General features: G+C 46.5%; 1 protein-coding gene across 7 annotated transcripts in view; it reads left to right on the top strand.

The window, feature by feature from the left end:
- rreb1a (ras responsive element binding protein 1a) overlaps positions 1–20790 on the top strand; it is a 50467-nt gene that overhangs the window by 13739 nt on the left and 15938 nt on the right. For 4 of the 7 annotated variants that reach the window (XM_079754767.1, XM_079754765.1, XM_079754770.1 and 1 more), the window contains exons 2-6: positions 15485–15589; positions 16349–16631; positions 16874–16940; positions 17348–17437; positions 17758–17921. In XM_079754767.1, coding sequence (XP_079610893.1) covers positions 15485–15589; positions 16349–16631; positions 16874–16940; positions 17348–17437; positions 17758–17921 — 709 coding nt within the window. Of the gene's footprint in view, positions 1–7457; positions 7602–15484; positions 15590–16348; positions 16632–16873; positions 16941–17347; positions 17438–17757; positions 17922–20790 lie in introns of all 7 variants that reach the window. The other 3 variants (XM_079754769.1, XM_079754768.1, XM_079754766.1) reach the window with 3 other exon arrangements.

Below are 20790 nucleotides of genomic sequence, written 5' to 3'. Positions count from 1 at the left end.
TTCAGTCTCTATCTGGAGAGATAGAGAGTGGAGGAGATAGGTAAAGATGGAATGAGAGTGAGAGTGAGGTTGGATATGGAGGAAGTTCACAGGAGTCATTTGGATTCCAGAGGCTCACACTTTATTTCTGTCATACCAAAGTTTCCTATTAGATGTGGGTGTGTGTGGATGGAGAAGGAACTGTCTGTGATGCCTGAAAGAGACGGCTGTGTGTGTGTGTGTGTGTGTGTGTGTGTGTGTGTGTGTATACACAAGGATGGAGAAGGAATTTCCTCTTCAACCTATTGTCACACACACACACACACACACACACACACACACACACACACACACACACACACACACACACACACACACACACACACACACACACACACACACACACACACACACACACACATTCTCTTTCAGGAGTCACGGACAGTCACTTACACACACTCTTAGTTGCTCTCCTATCTTAGGGCCTGAGCTACCACAAACTTGCTGTGTGTGTGTGTGGACCGAGGGGTAGCCTCAGTGCTGGTCTACATGAAGGCTGTATTCTTCTGACACACAAAGAGGTCCATTATAGTAGATGGAGGGGGAGTTCTCTCTCTCCCTCTCTCTCCCTTCTCTGTCCCTCGTTCTGTCTCTGCCTCTAGCTGTCTCCATCACTCCATCTTGTCATCTTTTATCAAACATACACACTCTAACGTTACTGTCAACCTTTTGGATGGAAGCTCACTCCAGAAACAGACAGTGTGTGTGTGTGTGTGTGTGTGTGTGTGTGTGTTTGTGTGTGTGTCCTGAGCAAGTCCTGAGTGCAAGTCCTGAGCCTGTGGTGGCTCTGGCGTGTGTGAGCCTGCTCTGAGGCCTCAAGGTTGAACACACACACACACACACACACACACACACACACACACACACACACACACACACACACACACACACACACACACACACACACACACACACACACACACATCCTGTATTTCAGGTGGAAAAAAAAGACCTGAAGGGTTTGCATAGAGAGGGCGAGGGACAGAGAAAGAACTCACGCCTTGTTCTATTGTAGTCTTGAAATCCCCCATCTCTCTCTCTCCCTCTCTCAGGCTCTCTTCTTAACACACTGTACACACCTACGACGCTACTAGCTTAGCTGCTATGAGCTTAGGCCCCGAAGCCATCATGGCCGCCGCGTTGCCGCGGCCCGCCGTGTACTACAGATGCGTGTGGCTTGAGGAAGTTGAGGAGGTCCGTCTGGCCGCGGGCTCCGCTTAGCCAGAGAGATGAGAGACCTGATCACTCAATGGACACTATGTCGGGGATGTAGGGCCGCCAGTGTGTGTTTGTGTGTGTGTGTGTGTGTGTGTACGTTTACGCCAGCTGTTGTGTAGTGTTGGTGCACTTGTTCTGACTACTGTAGTCTTCTGCACGCACACACACAGCCCTCTGTCTGGAAATATGTGCGTTATGCCTGTGTGTGTGTGTTTGGTTTGCGGCTGTTTTGGGTGTGTGTGTGTGTGTGTGTGTGTGTGCTGTGGTAGATGCGGGGGTAGGGTATCATTAACTTTGCCATGCAGAGTGTGAATGTGTCTCTTGTTGGCCCGACAACTGTTGGAAGAGATCTCTCACAATACAGCAGGACAAAGATGGGGAGAGAGAAGAGAGCACGGCTTTACATTATGGGATGGATGGATGGATGGATGGATGGGATGTGGAGCAACAGATCTGGATGGTGGAGACGAGTTTGGTATAATTAGCAAATGAATGAGGAGGTTCGATTATAACTTTTAAAAAGAGGAAAATAAATCGTCTCTATTAAAATGGGTATTTTGTTTGTAACATTCTGAGACAAAGTTTGGCATAATTTGACATTTACAACACAGACACACATGCACGTATACACGCACATACACACACAGCCATTTTATTAATTGTGTGATGCTCAGGTCCCTGGTGCTTCTAGGAATTATTCAGAGCAGTGTTTGAGATCGCTGATCTTCGTAACCAAACTCACCAAACCAAACTTTTTATTATTAGTAGTTTTTAATACCGCATGCAGCCATGGATGAACATGTTTAACAGTTATGAGGCTCATGTAATAGATGGATACACTGATAGATAATTGTTTCTCTACCTGAGACAACCACGCACAAACACTGATATCTGTCCCTGTCGTTTCATGACAAGGTTAGCATCTGGTGACTTGGAAGGGATATAATGATGGCTAATGGAGAATACAAGTGACACACACACACACACACACACACACACACACACACACACACACACACACACACACACACACACACACACACACACACACACACACACACACACACACACACACACACACACACAAACACAATGTGCTAGTGTAGGCAGGCCAGGTTAGCATCTGTTAGCTTGGTGTGAATGAATAGCGTTTTTTACAAGAGGAGAGGCCAGAAGTCGTTGCCTGTCTCCCACACCTGTTGTGTGTGTGTGTGTGTGTGTGTGTGTGTGTGTGTGACAGCTGCTCAGCATGTTGTCAGGATGCCCCTGCTAGGACTTACTGCTCTCTACTGCTCCTCTGTGTAACAGAACTGTGTGTGTGTGTGTGTGTGTGTGTGTGTGTGTGTGTGTGTGTGTGTATGTGTGTGTGTGTGTGTGTGTGTGTGTGGAGGTAGTGGGGCTCGGAGGTGAAGAATGAACAGATAAGAGAACGTTGATAAGAGAATGTGTGTGAGAGAGACATGGAGGGAGAGAGAGAGGGTGGGGGCAGTGTAAGGTACGGAGGAGACTTGAAGAAGTTAATGAACAACGGCCGCGCACACATACACACGCACTCTGCTGGCCGCAGTAGACGGCTGGAGGTCAGATGATCTTCATTTGTTGGGGGTTTTCATTGGGACAGCGATGTTTCTGTGACTCTGATCGTAGCATAATGAGGAATCGTGCCTTGTGGCCTCGTCAGTGGTACAGATCCAGGAAGTACTTCTGCTGTGTCATGATGTGAAAGCATTGGAGAGAGATGGGAATTTATCACACTTGAGGGATGACTCAGCATTAGTTAAACTCCAGTGAACTATTTCTTCCTGTTTTTTTTAAATTTATTTATATTTTCTGTTTGGTTCTGTACTCTCGATTTGACTTTACTTCCCGCGTCCCCTTCATTTTCAGATAACAGGGGCATTCTTCAGGGTCCTTCTGCTAAAGGTGGTGTGTGTGTGTGTGTGTGTGTGTGTGTGTGTGCGTGTTTGTGGGAATTGAACCTTTGAACTCTTTCTCCACTGCATGAAGGTCACACTGATGGCCGACCGGCCAACTGGCACTTCCCAGCAGCTGGTTGTTCCCCAAATGCACCCACTTTGACCAGTTTCCAGAGCTTTATCAACTGTGACCTGGGGGTTCTGTCCGCGTGTGTGTGTGTGTGTGTGTGTGTGTGTGTGTGTGTGTGTGTAGCCGGGGGTTTAAGGCAACACTAAACGTATTGACCAGACGACCGGCTTTTTCAGTTGAGTGTAGACGTTGAGATTAGAGCCTGTGGCTCTTCTGGTCTCCTGCTAATCTCGCCGAGGTGGAGGGCAGCATGTGTTTGTGAGCCCCGAGAGGGTCGGGGAAGAGATGAAACCATGACTCAGGAGAAACACAGCCAGCTGCTGGAGAACACGGCGGCGGACATTTTGTTAACTTAGAAGCCGCTAAGATAGCACACAGGTCTCACACAGGTTGTGTGTTTGTGTGGGTGTTGGGTCTGAGAGATGTGTGTGTGTGTGGTGTGTGTGTTGGGTGTGGGAGATGTGTGTGTGTGTGTTTGTGTGTGTGTGTGTTGGGTGTGGGAGATGTGTGTGTCTGTGTGTGTTGGGTGTGGGAGATGTGTTGCAATAAGGATGCTCATAATCTGAGCGAGGGAGGGAGGGAGAGAGAGGGAGAATGCGAGCTGCTATTGTCCTTGAGGCAGACACAGCCCTCGGCCAATTGGCCTATCCCCTCTGAGGTTTCATCAGTGCTGCCGGTTTGGTAACCAATAAGACGGCAGTTTACTGGCTGGCTGCAAGCTCAACGGTAAACTGGCTGGTCTGGTCTAACCAGATTCTCCCCCCTCTGCTTCTAACCTCCATGCCTTCTTTTCTTCTTCTTTTTTCCACATTTCTCACTTCCTCTTAAACGCTGGTCTTGTTTTTCCAACACTGCTTTTGATGATATTTAAGTATTTTATCTGTTCATTGCTTCGCTCTCTGTATCTTTCTCTCCATCTTTCCCCCCCTCTCATCCCTCCTTTAATACAAGCCATCCTCTCAGGCCCCACTCCCTTCCCTTCTTCCTCTTTCAGGGTTTAGCCGATCCACGCCCTGGATTTGCGTTTTTTTCCCCTCCTCCTCCTCCTTTCTGCCTCTATCTTTCTCTCCTCCTCCTTCTGTCTTCATCCGACGGCCACAGCAGCGCTTTAGTTTCCTTGGTCCTCTACCGTGCAACTGGGGGTTTGGTTAGGAATTGAGTGTGCACAGTCCCGGAGGTGTTGCAACGCAGTTATGAAACATGAGAGAGAGAGAGAGAGAGAGAGAGAATTCAACTTCTTTCTCCTCCTCCACTCCTGCTTCTCTTCTACTCTCCTCCAGGCCCTCTCCACTTGTCTGTGCCTGTCACCCAAAAGCAGAGCGGCATTCTTCAACACATACACACACAGACAGGGGTTGTGTGCAGATGCATTCCTCTTGGTCCTCCTCTTCCCCAGTTGAGTTATTTTTAATCCACAGAGTGTTTTAGACCACCAAATAGAAGCTGCCCGGTAGTCATCAGTCAGAAGCATCTTTAACTCTAACAACATACACTTTAATCATCTGCCATCTACAGCCCCAGTTACACTAACTTCCTGTACTACTTGTACACAACTGGTGTTGTGTACTGATGTCTGTTAAAGTTGTCAAACTACTCAAGGGCACTGGCGGCCATCATTGAGAGTTTGTTTGATGTACAAAATGGAAGTGATGGAGTGAAAGGACATTGCAACCTCTACAACTGTATGTGTTGACATACAGTTGCCATTCACATGGTCACCACATGGTCACCTATGAACACAACGTGCTTCTGTGCTACTGTCGCTTATACTGCACTAGCAATGCCCCTGTTTGGTGTTGGGCCGGGGTCTCTAGATACCCTTTCGTGTAGATAACCATGACATTAATGGTTAGCCTGCTTCAGCTAGCAATTTGTCTGAGCTTGCAAAGCTGCCGTTAGCAGTGGATGTCTCGTTTTGGCAGGTGAACACAGCTGATGCTAGCTGTGGGTTTGGGTGGGTGCACTGGTACGGCATGCATCCATTCCAGATCGTTTAGCCTAGCCGTTTAATTGATGCTAACTGCATGTAGCTTCTTTCCTCAAGCTAGGCAAATTAATTCTAAATCAATTAATTGCGTGTGTCAACTTTTCCAAAGTTAGCATAGTTTATTAGTTATTATGAACAAGGATTCTACATTTTGCTCAAAGATGCTACATGCAGTGAGCAAGTTAACTACAGTCATTCTCCCACTTCCTGTGTCTTCTTCTCATCTCCTGCCCATTCACCGCTGACCACTAATTAGCCTAACCTGCATCTAATCTCTTAATCTCTCTCTGCTGCTCTCCTCCCCCTCTCTTCTCTCCCTCTCCCATCCTCTTATCATCTGTTTTAAGTATCTCTATCCAGCCATCCCTCTGTCCACTCTGGTTCCTCTTGTGTCGTTGCTACACTTCCAAGTGTGAGTCTAGGTTCTCCTTTTTCTCTTTTTCCTTCTTTTTCTCGTACTTGTTATCGGCGGGCCACTGCACACGAGTCATTTGGGACACATCATCAGGGAAGGGTTGATTACAAGTTAATGATCAGTGAGTGAGAGGCAACGGCTGTGTGTTTAACCCGAACGCTTCTTACAATATAAATGTGAGCACTTCACGTCCTGCTGATATCACAATCGCTTCTAGGGGTGTGCGATATGACGGTATCAGATTGTGAACGGTTAAAATATCTCAAATGTCTCCGCGATCTGCCTTTACACAGAGATTGTTAGTATCGTGCTACAGGGCACCTTCAATCCGTTGCAATGTAGAGCATAGAAACCCGACACACACAAATATTTAGGAATGATGCTCGGATCAGGGTCGGGCTTGGACACTGCGTGATAAGGCGTTAAAACAGCCTCTTGTGCTCGCAATTAACGCAAACTTGTTGTATTTGTTTAATAAAAGGCGTGCTTTCATTGTACAAACATCAACATGTCATTACTAATGTGAGAAAAAATTGACTTTAACTGTGTCGGGTTTGGGTCGGGCTTGGACATATATATCTTGACGCCTGTCGGGCTCGGTTACTTCTCTGTCGGACACGGCCCGTTCCGAGCTCTATTGCAGTTCTATGGCTCATACATGCATCCAAAGTTGTTTGCCCAGCCAAAACTTAAAGTCCGTTACAGGCCTTCCCTAGAAAGACACACCAATAAACCAATAATAGCAAACAGTAGGTAGTGCCTCGGTCTCCCCCTTTTTATTTGGCAAGTTATGCAAAAGTCTCTGATTGTACTTGAATACAAGTCTAAACATGTCAAGATTCTTGTTGAATGTTCATACTTTGCAGAATTGCAGTTGCACATTTGATTAAATCTGTTCAAAAAGGTACTTTGCCCTAAATGGTCCGTTATTTTTCAGTTTTGTTACCTTGTAGGGCTATATATTTTTTTAAAATAGGGAAATTAGTTTTGTTGTACTATTCAGTAACTTGCAAAATAGTCTTAAAAACCAATATGAAAAAGAATCGTGAAAAGATCGTGGATCGTGATCCTGCCTAAAAAAATTGTGATATGATATTTTTGCCATATCGCCCACCCCTAATCTCTTCGTGTGCGTCTTCTTTGCGTCTATTTGGTAAACACCTTTCAGTAAACCAGTTAAGCAGTAGTGGATGGCAGTGGCTTAATGGCCTTTCGTGGACTAGCTAATGTTAGCTCCCACTGCAGAAGTTGCATGGGGCCATATGTTGATGTGGTTTTGGTGTGTTGAGCCACTTTCCTCCATGCTATCTTTTAGCATCTCTAGATCCATCAAAGCACACCACACGTGTCATACACAGGCCAACATTGCCGTTGTAATGATGCTAGTCTTTTGGAAATGATCTTCAGTTTTGTGCTTTGTATTTATGATGCATATTGCTGTGTCCTGTGCATGCACTGTTCTGATGATGTTTACAGTCTGTTAGCCTGGTGTTTATGTGTGCATGTTTCAATGCAAATATTTTTTGTAGGGATGCTATGATATTTTATTGCATTTGTTTACAGCTACAGCCCAAATATTGAATCCATAAATATTTGGAGCCAGCTGTACTGCCTTGTCTTTTACGGGAAATTAGTATAAATTCACCAAGCATGCATATAAAGGCACTCTCAATGTGTGTGTGTGCGTGCGCGTGTGTTCATGTGTGTGTGCGTTCTTGCTGACGTCCTGTGTCTCTGTGATCTCCCCTGCAGTGTGAGCAGTGGTTGCGGTCACACACACACAGCCAGGTGGGCTAAACCCCGCCCTGCAGAACTCGCCCCCCCCCCCCCAACTCATCCGCAGGTTCGAGCCCAGCCGTGCCCCAAGGGCCTTGGTTTAGGCACCCGAGAGCACCGGTAAATATGACCTGCCGACTGAACCCCACCCCCGCCCCCCCCCCCCCGCCATCATGCCTGCCGCGACTTCCTCCATCTTCTGCCTCCACCCCCTCCCCCCATCTGCCACCTGTTCCACCCTCCTGTCGTCGTTTCATTCGCCTCATTTTTCATTCCTTTTTTGCCTTCTTTTTTGTCGCCGTTGTGTTCTTCCGTCGCCCTCTTCAACGTTGACTCGCATTCCCTTCCTCTCTTTCTCTTTAAGCAAAACACCCCTCGTTTTTCATCATCATTTCAATTCATTCGGACCTGCTCCATCTCTGATTAGCTCAGCATGGCCGTCCTCGCCCATCCTACCTCCCCCCTCCCCCCATCACGCCTCCTCCAGGGTTTTCCATCTCTGGACGTCTCCGGTCTTAACGACAAGTGGAGCCGCTCTCGACTGACGTACCGATACAGAGACAGAAGCAGTGTGTGTGCTTCAAACCAGAAAATGATCCTATGCTCTAAGCGTCTCCAACCGGCTTAGGTCATGTGACCAGAGGCCTTGCGGCGCTTTGTTGCGTGCCCGGTCTTGTGAAAGTTTGTTTGGCTGCCGTCGTTCCGTTGACGCGATTCCTGCGGTCACTGGCGTCTCTATACCGTGGTCTGCAGGTGGGTTTAGGGCCCCACCCCATGTACGGACGTCCCCTGGCTCCGCAATCTTTACCTGATACCTGTGCATGGCATAATCGCTGTCTCTCTCTGCTATTTTTCTCTATTTCTCTATTATACATTTATTAAATTATTTAAATGTAATCTATCTACACTAAATTACAAATGTGGCTCAAAAAATTAGAGGTGACCAGCAAAATTATTCCATCACATTGTTTTTATGTGTACGCTCACACTCATCCTTTGTGTGTGTGTGAGTGTGAGTGTGTGAGAGATAGTGAGAGAGAGAGAGAGAGAGAGAGAAAAGGAATTTCACTTATGATTGGCTGAGAGCTGGCGGACATTTTCCATAGTCAGCCTGCTCAGTGGTTGGTTGAGAGACACCCCTCCCCTTCTCTCTCTCTCTCTCTCCATCTCTCTCTCTGTCTATCTTGCCTCTCTCGCCCCCTAAGTACAGTAGCACTGTCACAGTAATGATGATATCTTGTTGCTTTATTACTCTGGGTCTAAACTCCAGTGCGTGTTTGCTTGTGTGTGTCTGTCTGTATGTGTGTGTGTGTTTGCCAATTGCTGAACTGATTCAATCAAACACACATTTGTCAATCTGTAACCCAGCAGAACTTCAGAAAGACTTTTCTTTTTTGTTTAACCCTCAGGTGGAATGCGAGAGAACTCACACGCACACGCACGCACACACACACAAAAGGTAGATGGGGACAAAGCCTGAAAGACGAGGTAAAGCAAGGGAGCAATAAAATGGGAGGAAAGAAAGGGAAGGGAGGGTTGAGTGAAGAGACGGCTTCAAACTTTCACTTCAGAAACATAACGCTACAATTACACAGAAGAGAGTCAAACGGGTTCGGATGACACGCGTACTCGCTAGTGTACACATTCCGGTTCAGGTTCGGGGTCCTCAGGCCAAAGATGACACAGAGGTGGGTCGGAACGGGACAAGGTACCAAACTGAACCAGAAGTCGTAGCTCGGACCAGGCACCGCCCCCCACCCGCCATGTAAACATAGAGTGGCATCGATAGTTTAACCTTTGGAAGGGGGAGAGGTGGGGAGGGGAGGGGGAGACCTGGGGTAAAGATAGACAGAAATGGGGGGGGGAGGGAGGGAGGGAGCAGCACCACCGCCCCCCTCCCTCTCTCTCTCTCTTTCGCTCAGAGAGGGAGAGAGAGAGAGAGAGGGGTGTGTGCTACCTGTTGTGACTATTCTGTGTGTGTTTAGTGAAATGATTGGTGTCGTTTGGTGTGGATTTAACAAGTTAGGGCAAAGTACTGTCAGCTCGAGAGAGAGGGGGAGAGAGGGGGAGGGGGAGAGAGAGGGAGGGAGGGCGGGGGAGGGGGAGAGAGAGAGAGAGAGGGAGGGAGGGCAGGGGAGGTAAAGGAGAGTGGAGGATGGGTATTAACAGCTGAGTGTGAGATGGAGGAGAGCTGAGGATGAGAGGAAGAGACGAGAGAGGGGGAAGGGTGCCTTCAGTAGACGGGGAGAGAGGCTGTCATTAATCTCTCTCTCACACACACACACACACACACACACACACACACACACACACACACACACACACACACACACACACACACACACACACACACACACACACACACACACACACACACACACACACACACACACACTCCTGGAGGCCCAAAAGTGTTCTCTTGTGACCTGGGAGGGAATCTGTGTTTCCTGTTGCGATTTAGAGGAAGAGCCTCATGCTTCGATGTTTTGTTTTGTGTTTTCCGCTAATGCTAATTAAGTATCGTGTCATCGACCATTCGGACAAAAAAATTCAAATGACGGAGGTTAGATAAGCGGTATGTGAGAGAAGCAGACATTGGACTCACAGATATGTTACTTGTTTATAGAGCCAAGTTACTGCATAAATTAGCTTGAGCTTTAGTCTCCTATGCTTGAATTGCTGTACAGTGTTACAGCCAACTCTAGTGAGAATAACTTGGGACACTGTTAGCCATCTTGGCTTTATAAGCTTCGTAGGTTAATTTAGTGAAAGTGTTCAACTGTTACTTAGCTTAGCATAATTAGCACCAGATGTGTTAAGTCATTGTTTTTCATCAGTAGAAAAATTGGAGATATGAAACAATGACCATGTTTATTAACATTAACGGATTATCAATTTTTCATTGTAATAACCATACAGGTTACATCCTATTTTTGCTAACATTTATGCCTTTAGGTGAGGTTTTCAGGTGGTCTGATCCACAGGTGTAAAGGAATGTCGCTTATTATATAATAACATTGTGTGTGTGTGTGTGTGTGTGTGTGTCTGTGTGTGTGTCAGAGAGCGCGGCAGTGAGGACTGGAAGTAATAAAGAGCTAACATATGGTCACTGGATACACACACACACACACACACACACACACACACACACACACACACACACACACACACACACACACACACACACACACCCTTCATCTCGATTACTAAATGGACACCGTACAACAGACAGAAAGGTCTACAGATACACCTGTTGCTGAATGTTGGAGGCGGGAACAGACTAGCGAACCACTGTTTTTTTTTTTTTTGCTTTGGGATTTGTAGTTCTATCAAGGCGCTAGCTATAATTGTAGTTTTGTAGAGATGACAAGCTGCCTACTTTAAAAATAATTAAATATTTGATTGGTTTTATAGAAGTACTATTTAAGCTGGTATTTCGGGGTGGTCCCTCTGTTTAATATTTGACATTTTCAAATCAATCCATCCATCCCCCAACCCCCTTCCCTGTGGTGGTCTCTATGGTAGTCGTCTTGTCCCTGGGGTTACATCCTCACTCAGGTGAGTGGGTGGGTTTCAGTCTTAGCTTTTTGGAGGGAGAGTAAATCAAAGAAAGTGGGAGTCTGGTAGTATGATGAGAAGAATGAAAGAGCAGACGGGCTGAGATGTAGAGAAGACTGAAGAGTCCACTGTAGATGGAGGACGGAATTAGAGAGTCACAAGATGGAGGAAGAGGGAGGAGTAGAAGGAGGCAGGCAGGCAGGGAGGGAGGGAGCATTCCTTGTTTGCAGCACTTTGGCAGAGGGAAGCAACTTTTCCATCTCTGTCACACACAAACACACACACACACACACACACACACACACACACACACAGAGACACACACACACACACACACACAGAGACACACACACACACACACACACACACACAGGCTGTGTGGCTTCTTGACAAGGATGTGTAAGAACTGAGGGTGGGCGGGGGAGGGTGGGTGATGGTTGTGGGTGGGGGGAGGGGGGGGTTTGAGTGTGTCAGAAGGGAGTGTCAGATCTGGAGTAATGATGATGGCTGGGAACAGATGTAGTAGCATCAGCTCGCACACACCGGACATCCTGACACATACTACATACATGTATATTCAGTGTGTTTACTTCTCTGTGTATACCAGGCCTTTATGCTCAGAGAACATATAGTGCATACTGGGGCATTGACGGCAGTTATCATCATCATCATCACTCCTTATGCACAAAGATACATTTTCAGATTTTCTTTCAGTATCCTTAAGGGCCAATCTCATTTAATTGTTAGCTAAGAAGAACTAAGAACTACAGCTGAAAACAAAGTTGTCCACAAGTAAAATTAAAAACTAATTTAAAGGTCCAGTGTGTTAAGTATCGTAGCAACTAGTGGTGAAGTACCAACCCCCACCTCTCCTCACACCTCCCTTTCCAACCACTTGGTGGCCTGTATTGGCCTACACTGGGTAAGACGTCATTAGATACTTCCAAAAGGATGTCATCATCTGCGAAAAAACAATAACTCACAAATGGGTCATAGCAAATGGGGATAACAGGGCCAAAACACATTTTATTGATACATTTGAAATTGATAAATGGATCAAATAAAAACGCTTTTTCGAGAGAGACCTTCTGAGCTCCTCTAGAAACATGGCGTTACAAAATGGCCGCCCCCGCCCCCGTGGACGACCTGCCCTTATGTAGATATAAAGGGCTCATTCTAAGGTATCGAAAGTGATATGATTCTCATTTTTAAGGGATTACACACAAATTAAAACATACTGTGAACATTATATTTGATTGCAGCCAAGTCCATTCCTCCAGATGCCACTCAATTCCACACACTGTACCTTTAAGATGGCAGGGGAGGGACGTGCTACCACAGAGACGACACTCAAAACACGGCAGAGTGAGATGTCAGTTTGAGATATTTCTGGGATAGCTGTTAGCTGTGGGACAGTTTCAGTAAAACCAGTTTGTAGGAAGCTGTGATAGGTTAGCAGGCAGTGATGTGACTCTTGGATGCGGCGCCTTCCCCAAAACTGGCCTTGTGAAATATGCCAAGTATGCTGTGCACAATTGTGCAAGTTGCTATAGCCGTTTACAGGCAGTGTTACCAGAGCAATCTTAACGCGCAGCTCTTCTGTAAACTGTGCTTGTTAATCCTCAGTGAGGGTAGAAGAGCATGTGTCCACTGGTTTTTCCCCTTTTCTATCTGTCGTTCACGTTTATCTTTACTCTTTTTTCATAGTTTTGTTTCGTCCTCTCGTCTTGTTCTGACATCCCGCACCCTCCCCGCTCTGTCCCTTCCCACCACCTCTCTCCGTCCAACCATCTGTTGCCATTCATTTTAGCAGGCAGTAAAAAGTGCTAGCCATGCACAAAAATATCACAGACCTCTCTCTCTCTCCCTCGCTCTCTCTCGCTCTCGCTCTCGCTCTCGCTCTCTCTCTCTCTCACTGACTGACTGACTGACTGAAGAAGTGATGTCGGCTAAATGAAAAGACTAAACCTGAAACCTATAGTCGTCTCCACTTGATTACAGTGTGGCAGGTGCATTTATGCGTGCGCACACTCAAACCTATACAGGACACCCAGTTGTCGCCAGTCACTCAGTCGGGGCCCCCCCACCACTCCTCTTCCTCTCCATCTATTCTGTCCTCTTTCTCTCCCCAGGTTTCTTATTTCAGTCTACTTTGGCTTCACTTCTTCACACAAAACCCTATTCCATCCTCAAAACCTTCTTGAGAATAAGAAAGAAATGAGGACGTTAGAATGACCTTTTGTGTATCCCATTTGTGTATACCCAACTGACAAAAACGAGATGATTGTTTTAATGATAAACATTCCCTGCTTAATTTCGTCTGCTGGCCAAAACTTGTTTTGGATTAAATATTTCTTGATACAAAATGATTGCTGGTGAGGTTGCACTTTCTAAAGGGAATGAGTGTGACCACAGCCCTCTGACTCATGTCAGGATCCCTCCCTGGTTCCTCCTGATTCTCTACAAATCTGTCACTTTGTTTTCATTTCAAAAGCATCAGTCGCTCCTGTGAGATCCTCCTCTCCTCCTCCTCCTCCTCCTCCTCCTCCTCCATCAACTGCTTTTCCCCTTGTCTTCAATTTTCCTACACAGAAGGAATTTCACACACACACACACACACACACACACACACACACACACACACACACACACACACACACACACACACACACAGCTCAAAAAGGAGGAAGTAGCCAGTTCGGGAGAGTGACTTCCTGTGGGGGATGCGAAACAGGAAACTGTAATTACCTCTGTTCTCTCCTCTAAAAAAAAAAGCGTTTTCTCTTCTCCCATCTCCTCTTCTTCAAGTATCAATTCGCTCCCCCTTTCATCTCTCCTCCTCTCTTTTCCTCTTCAAAACAACCTAATTTCATTATTAATATAAACATACGGCATTGCTTATTGTCCTTTTTCTTTCTGTCTCTTAAATCTCCCTCTCTCTTGCTCTCTCATCCCCCGCTCCCTCTCTCTCTCTCCGGCTCTCCCTCTCTCCTCCCCCTCCCCTGCTCTGTTACTATCTCGGTCGCCCTGTGTCTCTGCCACAGTGGGGGACAGGTGGGAGGACTATAAACCATACATACATCACCTCTTGTCCACTAGGCCCCGAGCCAAGATCACTCTATTCACTCCCTCACAGAGCCAAGGTCACTGCGGGGCATGCACACGCCATACACGCCGACGCTCACGTCTCTACACTTAAGAGAGTTCAACTCATCTTCCCCCTTCTGCTCTAAGAACCTGGGGCCTTTGTCTTGCTGGTAGTTTAGTTAGATAGGTTGTGGTTTACGGTTAATGGTTTGAATTGACTGTAGGTTCAAATTGACAAGTGATCACTCCCCATCGACCATGTGTGTTTTAGAAATGCAACATGCAAGCAAAGTAGGGAAGTTGTAAAATAAGAACCACAGACCTCGGTGAGGCCGCTGCCAGGGACATGTTCTGCACTGAGCCCTTTAGCCTAGCATCAGTGTTTCTCATCAGCGCGGACGTTAACGCGTTGTCATGAGGACATCTATCACAACACAAGGGGGTCAGGTCCGTCCCCTCCAGTGAAAGGTGTGGGTGTCTGCTAGTGATCGACCGATATATCGGCCGGCCGATATTATCGGCCGATATTTGCGTTTTTTACGTGTATCGTATCGGCCGATATTTATTTCAGTATGGGCCGATTCATTTATTTATTTATTTTTGGCCGTGATTTACAGACAGTTCAATAAATGTTCATTTTTTAAAATTGAGACATTGTAACATTTGTTATCATCGTGTCATTTTTATGATGTAAATTGAGGGAGGCTTAGTCTGGAAATCCAGACCCATATCTAGAAAGCTGTAGGGGCTGGCAACGAGTAATGAAAATGGCCCAACTCGAGGGGCGGCACCAAGCATGCATTTGAAAATATCACTGGATAACACACATTGGATAACACTACGACCAATCAGAAGAATACAAGGGGTGACGTATCGAGACCAGTGGAGCTAACCAATAGATAAGACTCTTGCCGTATCCGGTCGGTATAACAGCAACGCTTTTGGCCCGCCTATATTGATACATCGATGTGATTGATTAATGTTCTGGGCCAGTGGAGGCCCAGAATATACACAAGTATATTGCTCGTTCCCAGAGTGACTCGCTGAGCAAATTCAAATTGTGCTGTCACGAGAACTCTGGATTTCCAGGGTATTATCGGCTCCAAATATCGGCTCAAGAAAATCGGTATCGGCATATCGGTTATCGGCTAAGGCTGATGAAAAAAAATCGGCATCGTATCGGCCCTAAAAAATCGGTTGATCCCTATTGTCTACGGTTAAAAGCTCTGTGGAACAATCAGACGAGTTCAGAAGTACTAAATGCCCCCATTAAAATATCCCCTCATTTCAACATGGGGGGGAAAGCTTTGTTCTTCACACACACGCTGACCAGTTGTGCATGTGTGTGTTCCACTCAGTGATGGAGAACTCTACCGAGGAGCAGCCAGAAGTGGGAGGAGCCAATGGTGAACTGAGCCAGGAGGAGGCGGGACTTACAGAGAGCACACACACCAACCTGAAAGGTACAGAAACACACACACTGGCATTTTTACATTTTACAATGGCCTTGTTAACGTCACTTGAACGTCTCCCACTGCTACTCCTACTTAATATAGCCGCTGCTAATTGCCCCAACACTGCTGCTAGTGCTACCAGTGAGTAGCTACTGCTGCTGCTATGGAGCTCCATTGTTGTCGCTGATTGTTTTTTATTGTGCATGTTAAAGCACTTTGTAAACTTTTCCTTTCAAGTTGCTATACAGTGAATTATTGTAGCAAAATTCTAACACAACTACTTTGAATAGCATGACATGAATAGCATGAATAGCATGACTTACCTGTTCAGAGTTCATCTCGACTCTGCATAGAAACCAATGCACAGCCACCATTGAATGTTGTACGTCCTGGCACTTGTACATTGCACTTATTCAAGGTTACTTAATTGTGTAGCATCTACAGTAGCTGCTATCATTGCTTTACACAGGGAATGGGTTAGCCTAGCGATTGTAATACTTATACTTGGTTCTATGAACATCTTTACTGTACCGACAGCGATATATTGTTTCACTTCTTATGACAAATGTACTTATTGTAACAAATGCACTTATTGTAAGTCGCTTTGGATAAAAGCGTCTGCTAAATGCCCTAAATGTAAATGTAAATGACACATTTAACTATTGCGGATACTGAATTAGTATAATGTATTAGAAGCTTCTCTCTTCTCTCTCTCTCACTCACTTTAACTCTCACTCTGTCTTTCTCCCTCTGTCTCTGTCCCTCCAGCAGGGTGTAACGGAGTCATGGATGGAGAGGAAGAGGAAGAGGAGGAAGACGAGATGGAGATGGAGAACGGCGAGGACGGGGAGGAGGAGCTCCTGAACGGAGGTGAAGAAGGCGGAGGAGTGGAGAACGGAGGGAGTGAGAGAGAGGAGGAGGAGGAGGAGGAGGAGGAGGGAGAGGGAAGAGGCAGAGAAGGAGGAGATTACCTCTCATCTATCAACGCTATGATGTCTGCGGTGATGTCAGCGGCCGGGACCATAAATGGGGAAGACGCCGACCCCGACAGGTAGCTCCCCAAGACCACGCCCTCATCATAGAGGCTGCTAGACTTAATGTAATCTGTTCCTAGACAGCAATAGAAGTGCATGCCAGTGATGGTAAGCATGTATCAAAGATGTCCTTAATACTTGGTATTTTCTCAGACACTCGACATGTCAACGAATGTCAGCAACTCTCTAGCTGGCTGGAACTGTTATTGTGTTGGCATGACGACGTCTGATCTCCTCCGACTCTGCTTTTTCCTCTTAGCTCCTCCCCCAACAAGTCCACACCCACCAGAGGAGGAATAACCAACCGAAATGCCCGTCGTAACCCGGTAGGCCAAGACACACGCACGCACGCGGGCACACGCACACACGTCTTTCAGAGTACATTTTTATATAATATATTATATTTCTTAGTGGATCACTCGCATTAGGGTACAGACCAACTTGCAAAAAGACGCACACCCACCTGTACCATGCCCAGAGCGGCTGTGGATTTGTTATCGTCCCATCATGCATTGCTGCATTCCACACAACATAATTTTATGAAGAGAAAAGGATCAGGTGTTTGGGCTTGATTTGGAGACATTAGTGGCATGCATGATTTGGTGTAAAAGCTCTATTAGAGACCGTTTTTGGGTCTGAATTTCAAGTCAATACTTGATGAGATCAGATGGTCCACATATTCTCTATCCCATTGACATTTTTTCTTTCTCTTTTGCTTTCATTTTTTTTGCAGGAGGCCAAAGATGAAACTTGCACGCACATCTGCCCACTGTGCAACAAGAACTGTCATTCACAGCACCAGCTCACCATGCATATCAGACAGGTAAATACCGCCAACACTGAATCTAGCATAGATATCTGAACGATACAGGCAACATTGAGTTGAGCCTCCAAATGTGTACAATATCTGTTGTGAGGGCCTAGTGTCGACTGCCATGTGGCCCCGGCTGGACTGGAGTAAGCACGTAGCGATTAGCTCGCCTTTCTATTCATTAGAAATCGTTGCCGAAAGAGAAATCCAAAATGTGTGCTCCATAATATGTTGACTTATCTCCCTCTCTTTTCTTTCCCTCTCCTACATGCAACCCTCCTCTCTCTCCTCCCCTGATCTATCCTTTACCTCCACCCCTCTCTCCTCCACAGCACAACGCGGACACCGGGGCCACAGACCACTCCTGCAGCATTTGTGGGAAGTCGCTAAGCTCCGCCTCCTCCCTGGACCGCCACATGCTGGTGCACAGCGGGGAGCGGCCCTACAAGTGCTCCGTCTGTGCTCAGACGTTCACCACCAACGGGAATATGCACCGGTACGTATGCACATATGCACATATGCACATACACACGAAAAACCAAAACTCAATCATTCATCAGCGATGCCTAGTCTCATGTTGGGTGTGTGTAGTGTTTGTAACAACGCAGTTTGAAAAAACGCCATTAGGTAACGCCTTTATTTTTTCAGTAACAGGGTAATCTAACTAACTGATTGAATAAACTGCATAATCCGAACGCACCCCTGGCTCCAAACACAAACTGCTAGTCAGGAGACTGGGTGGGTTAACAACGAGATAAGCGATTATGATTGGCTAAGGCAGAGTCATGTTTCATGGTAGCCAATCGGAGCAAGTGTTTTTACACGCAAGCCAGGACACACACACATGCACGCAAACGCACACACCAAACAGATTCGGTGAAGCAGCAGAAATGGCGAGTCCGGAGCAATTTGATGAAATGTTGGCATTTTCTGTAGTATTCGGCAGATGTTCCACAGCTTTTGCAACTAAGCAAATTAAAATTCAGTTGGAAGTATATCAGGGCCTTGAATGGGCAGTTCAACCATTTAACCCATTAAGGCCAAGTGAAAACTGCTCAGAAAAATCCAAATTCTTTGACATATAGCAACTTTCTTTTTTTACAGTAACGCAAATAGTTACTTTCCCTGGTAACTAGTTACTTTTATTATGGAGTAATTCAGTTACTAACTCAGTTACTTTTTGGAACAAGTAGTGAGTAACTATAATAATTACTTTTTTAGAGTAACGTTCCCAAAACTGGGTGTGTGTTAGTTACAAAGGAAATGAGACCCCACACACACAATCTTCCCCCTTCTAATCTTAACACACTCACACACACACACACACAGGCTCGTAGTACCGGCACCCAGCATGCTTGGCTGGTAACAGTTAAATACTCACTTCCTCTCCCTGAGGTTGCACATGTATGTGTGTGTCATAGTGTGTATTGGAACAAGTGTGTAACAAGCTAGTCCTTTTTATGCTTGCTTTGTTTGTTTGAAAAAGAGACCATTCAAATCTGAACACTTGAAGCAATATCAGAGCTCTCCTTCCATGGACTGGGCCAATAGGAGAACTCTCTGATTCTCTCTGTTGATGCTCTCTAAAGTTTCACTCTCAGCCTGTGAATGATCACCAGAAACATCAGAAACATAAGTCTAGTCACTGTATTTCTGCCTGTCTGTCTCTCATCCTGTCTTCCCCCATTGAACAGAGAAGCATCTTTCTTTCTTCCCCTTTATTTTTTTCCTTTTCCCTTCATAAATGAATGTGGTATATACTACAGCATTAATTGAGCGGAGCAGTGAATAATACAGTAGTTGTGTCTCTGCTGCTCATGGCATGTCGTTGTGTGGGCCGTATGGAATGGCTGTAGGCCGATGGCAGAGAGAGAGAGCAAGAGAGAGATGGAATATCATCATTTAGCGTGTTTCGAAAAGATGCACGTGGATGTTCCTCTCTGCCCCCAGGATGATGTAGTTTGAAAATTGATGATAATATCAAAATAATTCCTTGTTCCTGTGAAACTAAGATGAATAAAGAGGGAGGAAGTTTGTTTTCTCTCTTTACCGCCCCATCCCCCCTCACTCTGTCTGTTTCTCTCTCTCTCTCAACACGTATCTTTCTTTCCTTGGGGTGGTCTCACTGGATGGATGATAGGTGTAATCCTCAAAAACGTCAATGTCTGTTAGAAGTATCCCCAAACCTAAAAGAGGAAGAAAAATATCAACGAAGGAAGAGGGAGGGCTGGTGAGAAAGGCCCAAGAAATAGGAAACTGAAGTGAATTCACAAAGTGAGAGAGAGAGAGAGAGAGAGAGAGAGAGAGAGAGAGAGAGAGAGAGAGAGAGAGAGAGAGAGAGAGAGAGAGAGAGAGAGAGCGAGAGCGAGCGAGCTCACATGTGCGCGGTCCTGCCGGCTGCTGCGGTGTGTTGTGAGGGCAGTTGGCCCAGGTTGCCATGGCAAGGCATCCCATTAGCCTATTATGGGCTGTGAGCCCAGTCCCAGGCCATGATTGGCTTAGCGGACGCCGCTCGTTTGAGCTGCCGGAGGAAAGTACAGCCGTCTCCTCTTTTGTCGCTGCTTCTTATGGGATAGAGTGAGGGACACACCGTGCTAGTCAGTCGCTGTGTAACCCCCTACGTATCTTATGTTATTGACATAACAGAACTGCATTACATGCATAGAAACTTTCCATCCAACCAAATGTCCTAATAGCATTAGTGTGACTGTGGCCAGACGTTTGGTCCTCTCTGTGTGACTCCCCCCTGTCCTGTGCTCGTGGTGAGGTTGCTGAGCTGGCTGGAGGGCTGACTCGATGGCGCCCCCGGTGGCTGCAGTGGGGAGCTGCAGCAGGCTGTGATCAGGCCTGAGGGCAGGGAGCCTCTCTGACCCGTTTAGCCTTCAAACCAGTTCCTAAACAACCAAAGAACACACATTTCTCTCCTTACTTTTCTCCTCCTCCTCTTCTATCTTGCCCTGTTCCTCTTCACTTGCCCCCCTCCCCCCATCTCCTCACACACAAACTCCCCCCCCCCCCCCCCTCCCCCTTCCTTCACTGTTGGGTGTAAATTCGATACCTAAGATACCAGCACAGTCCAACTGGCCAAGTGACCTCCCTCCCTCTCCCTCCCTCCCTCTCTCTCTCTCTGTTTCTCTCTGGCTCTCTCTCTCTCTCCATTTCTCTTTCTCTGTCTGTTTCTCTCTCTCTCTTTCTCTGTCTGTTTCTCTCTGTCTCTGTCTCTCTCTGTCTCTGTCTCTCTCTTTCTCCCCTACATATATGTTGGGTCACATGCTAAACCACCTGCTGTTTCCACTGCAAGTGTGTTGGTCGTGGTCACATGACCTCTCACATGGTTTCTCTCTCTCTCTCTGCTCTATGCTGGG

The sequence above is a fragment of the Pollachius pollachius genome, assembly GCF_949987615.1.
Source record: "Pollachius pollachius genome assembly, chromosome: 17".
NCBI lineage: Eukaryota > Metazoa > Chordata > Actinopteri > Gadiformes > Gadidae > Pollachius > Pollachius pollachius.
This window is presented reverse-complemented; position numbering and strand designations above follow the sequence as displayed.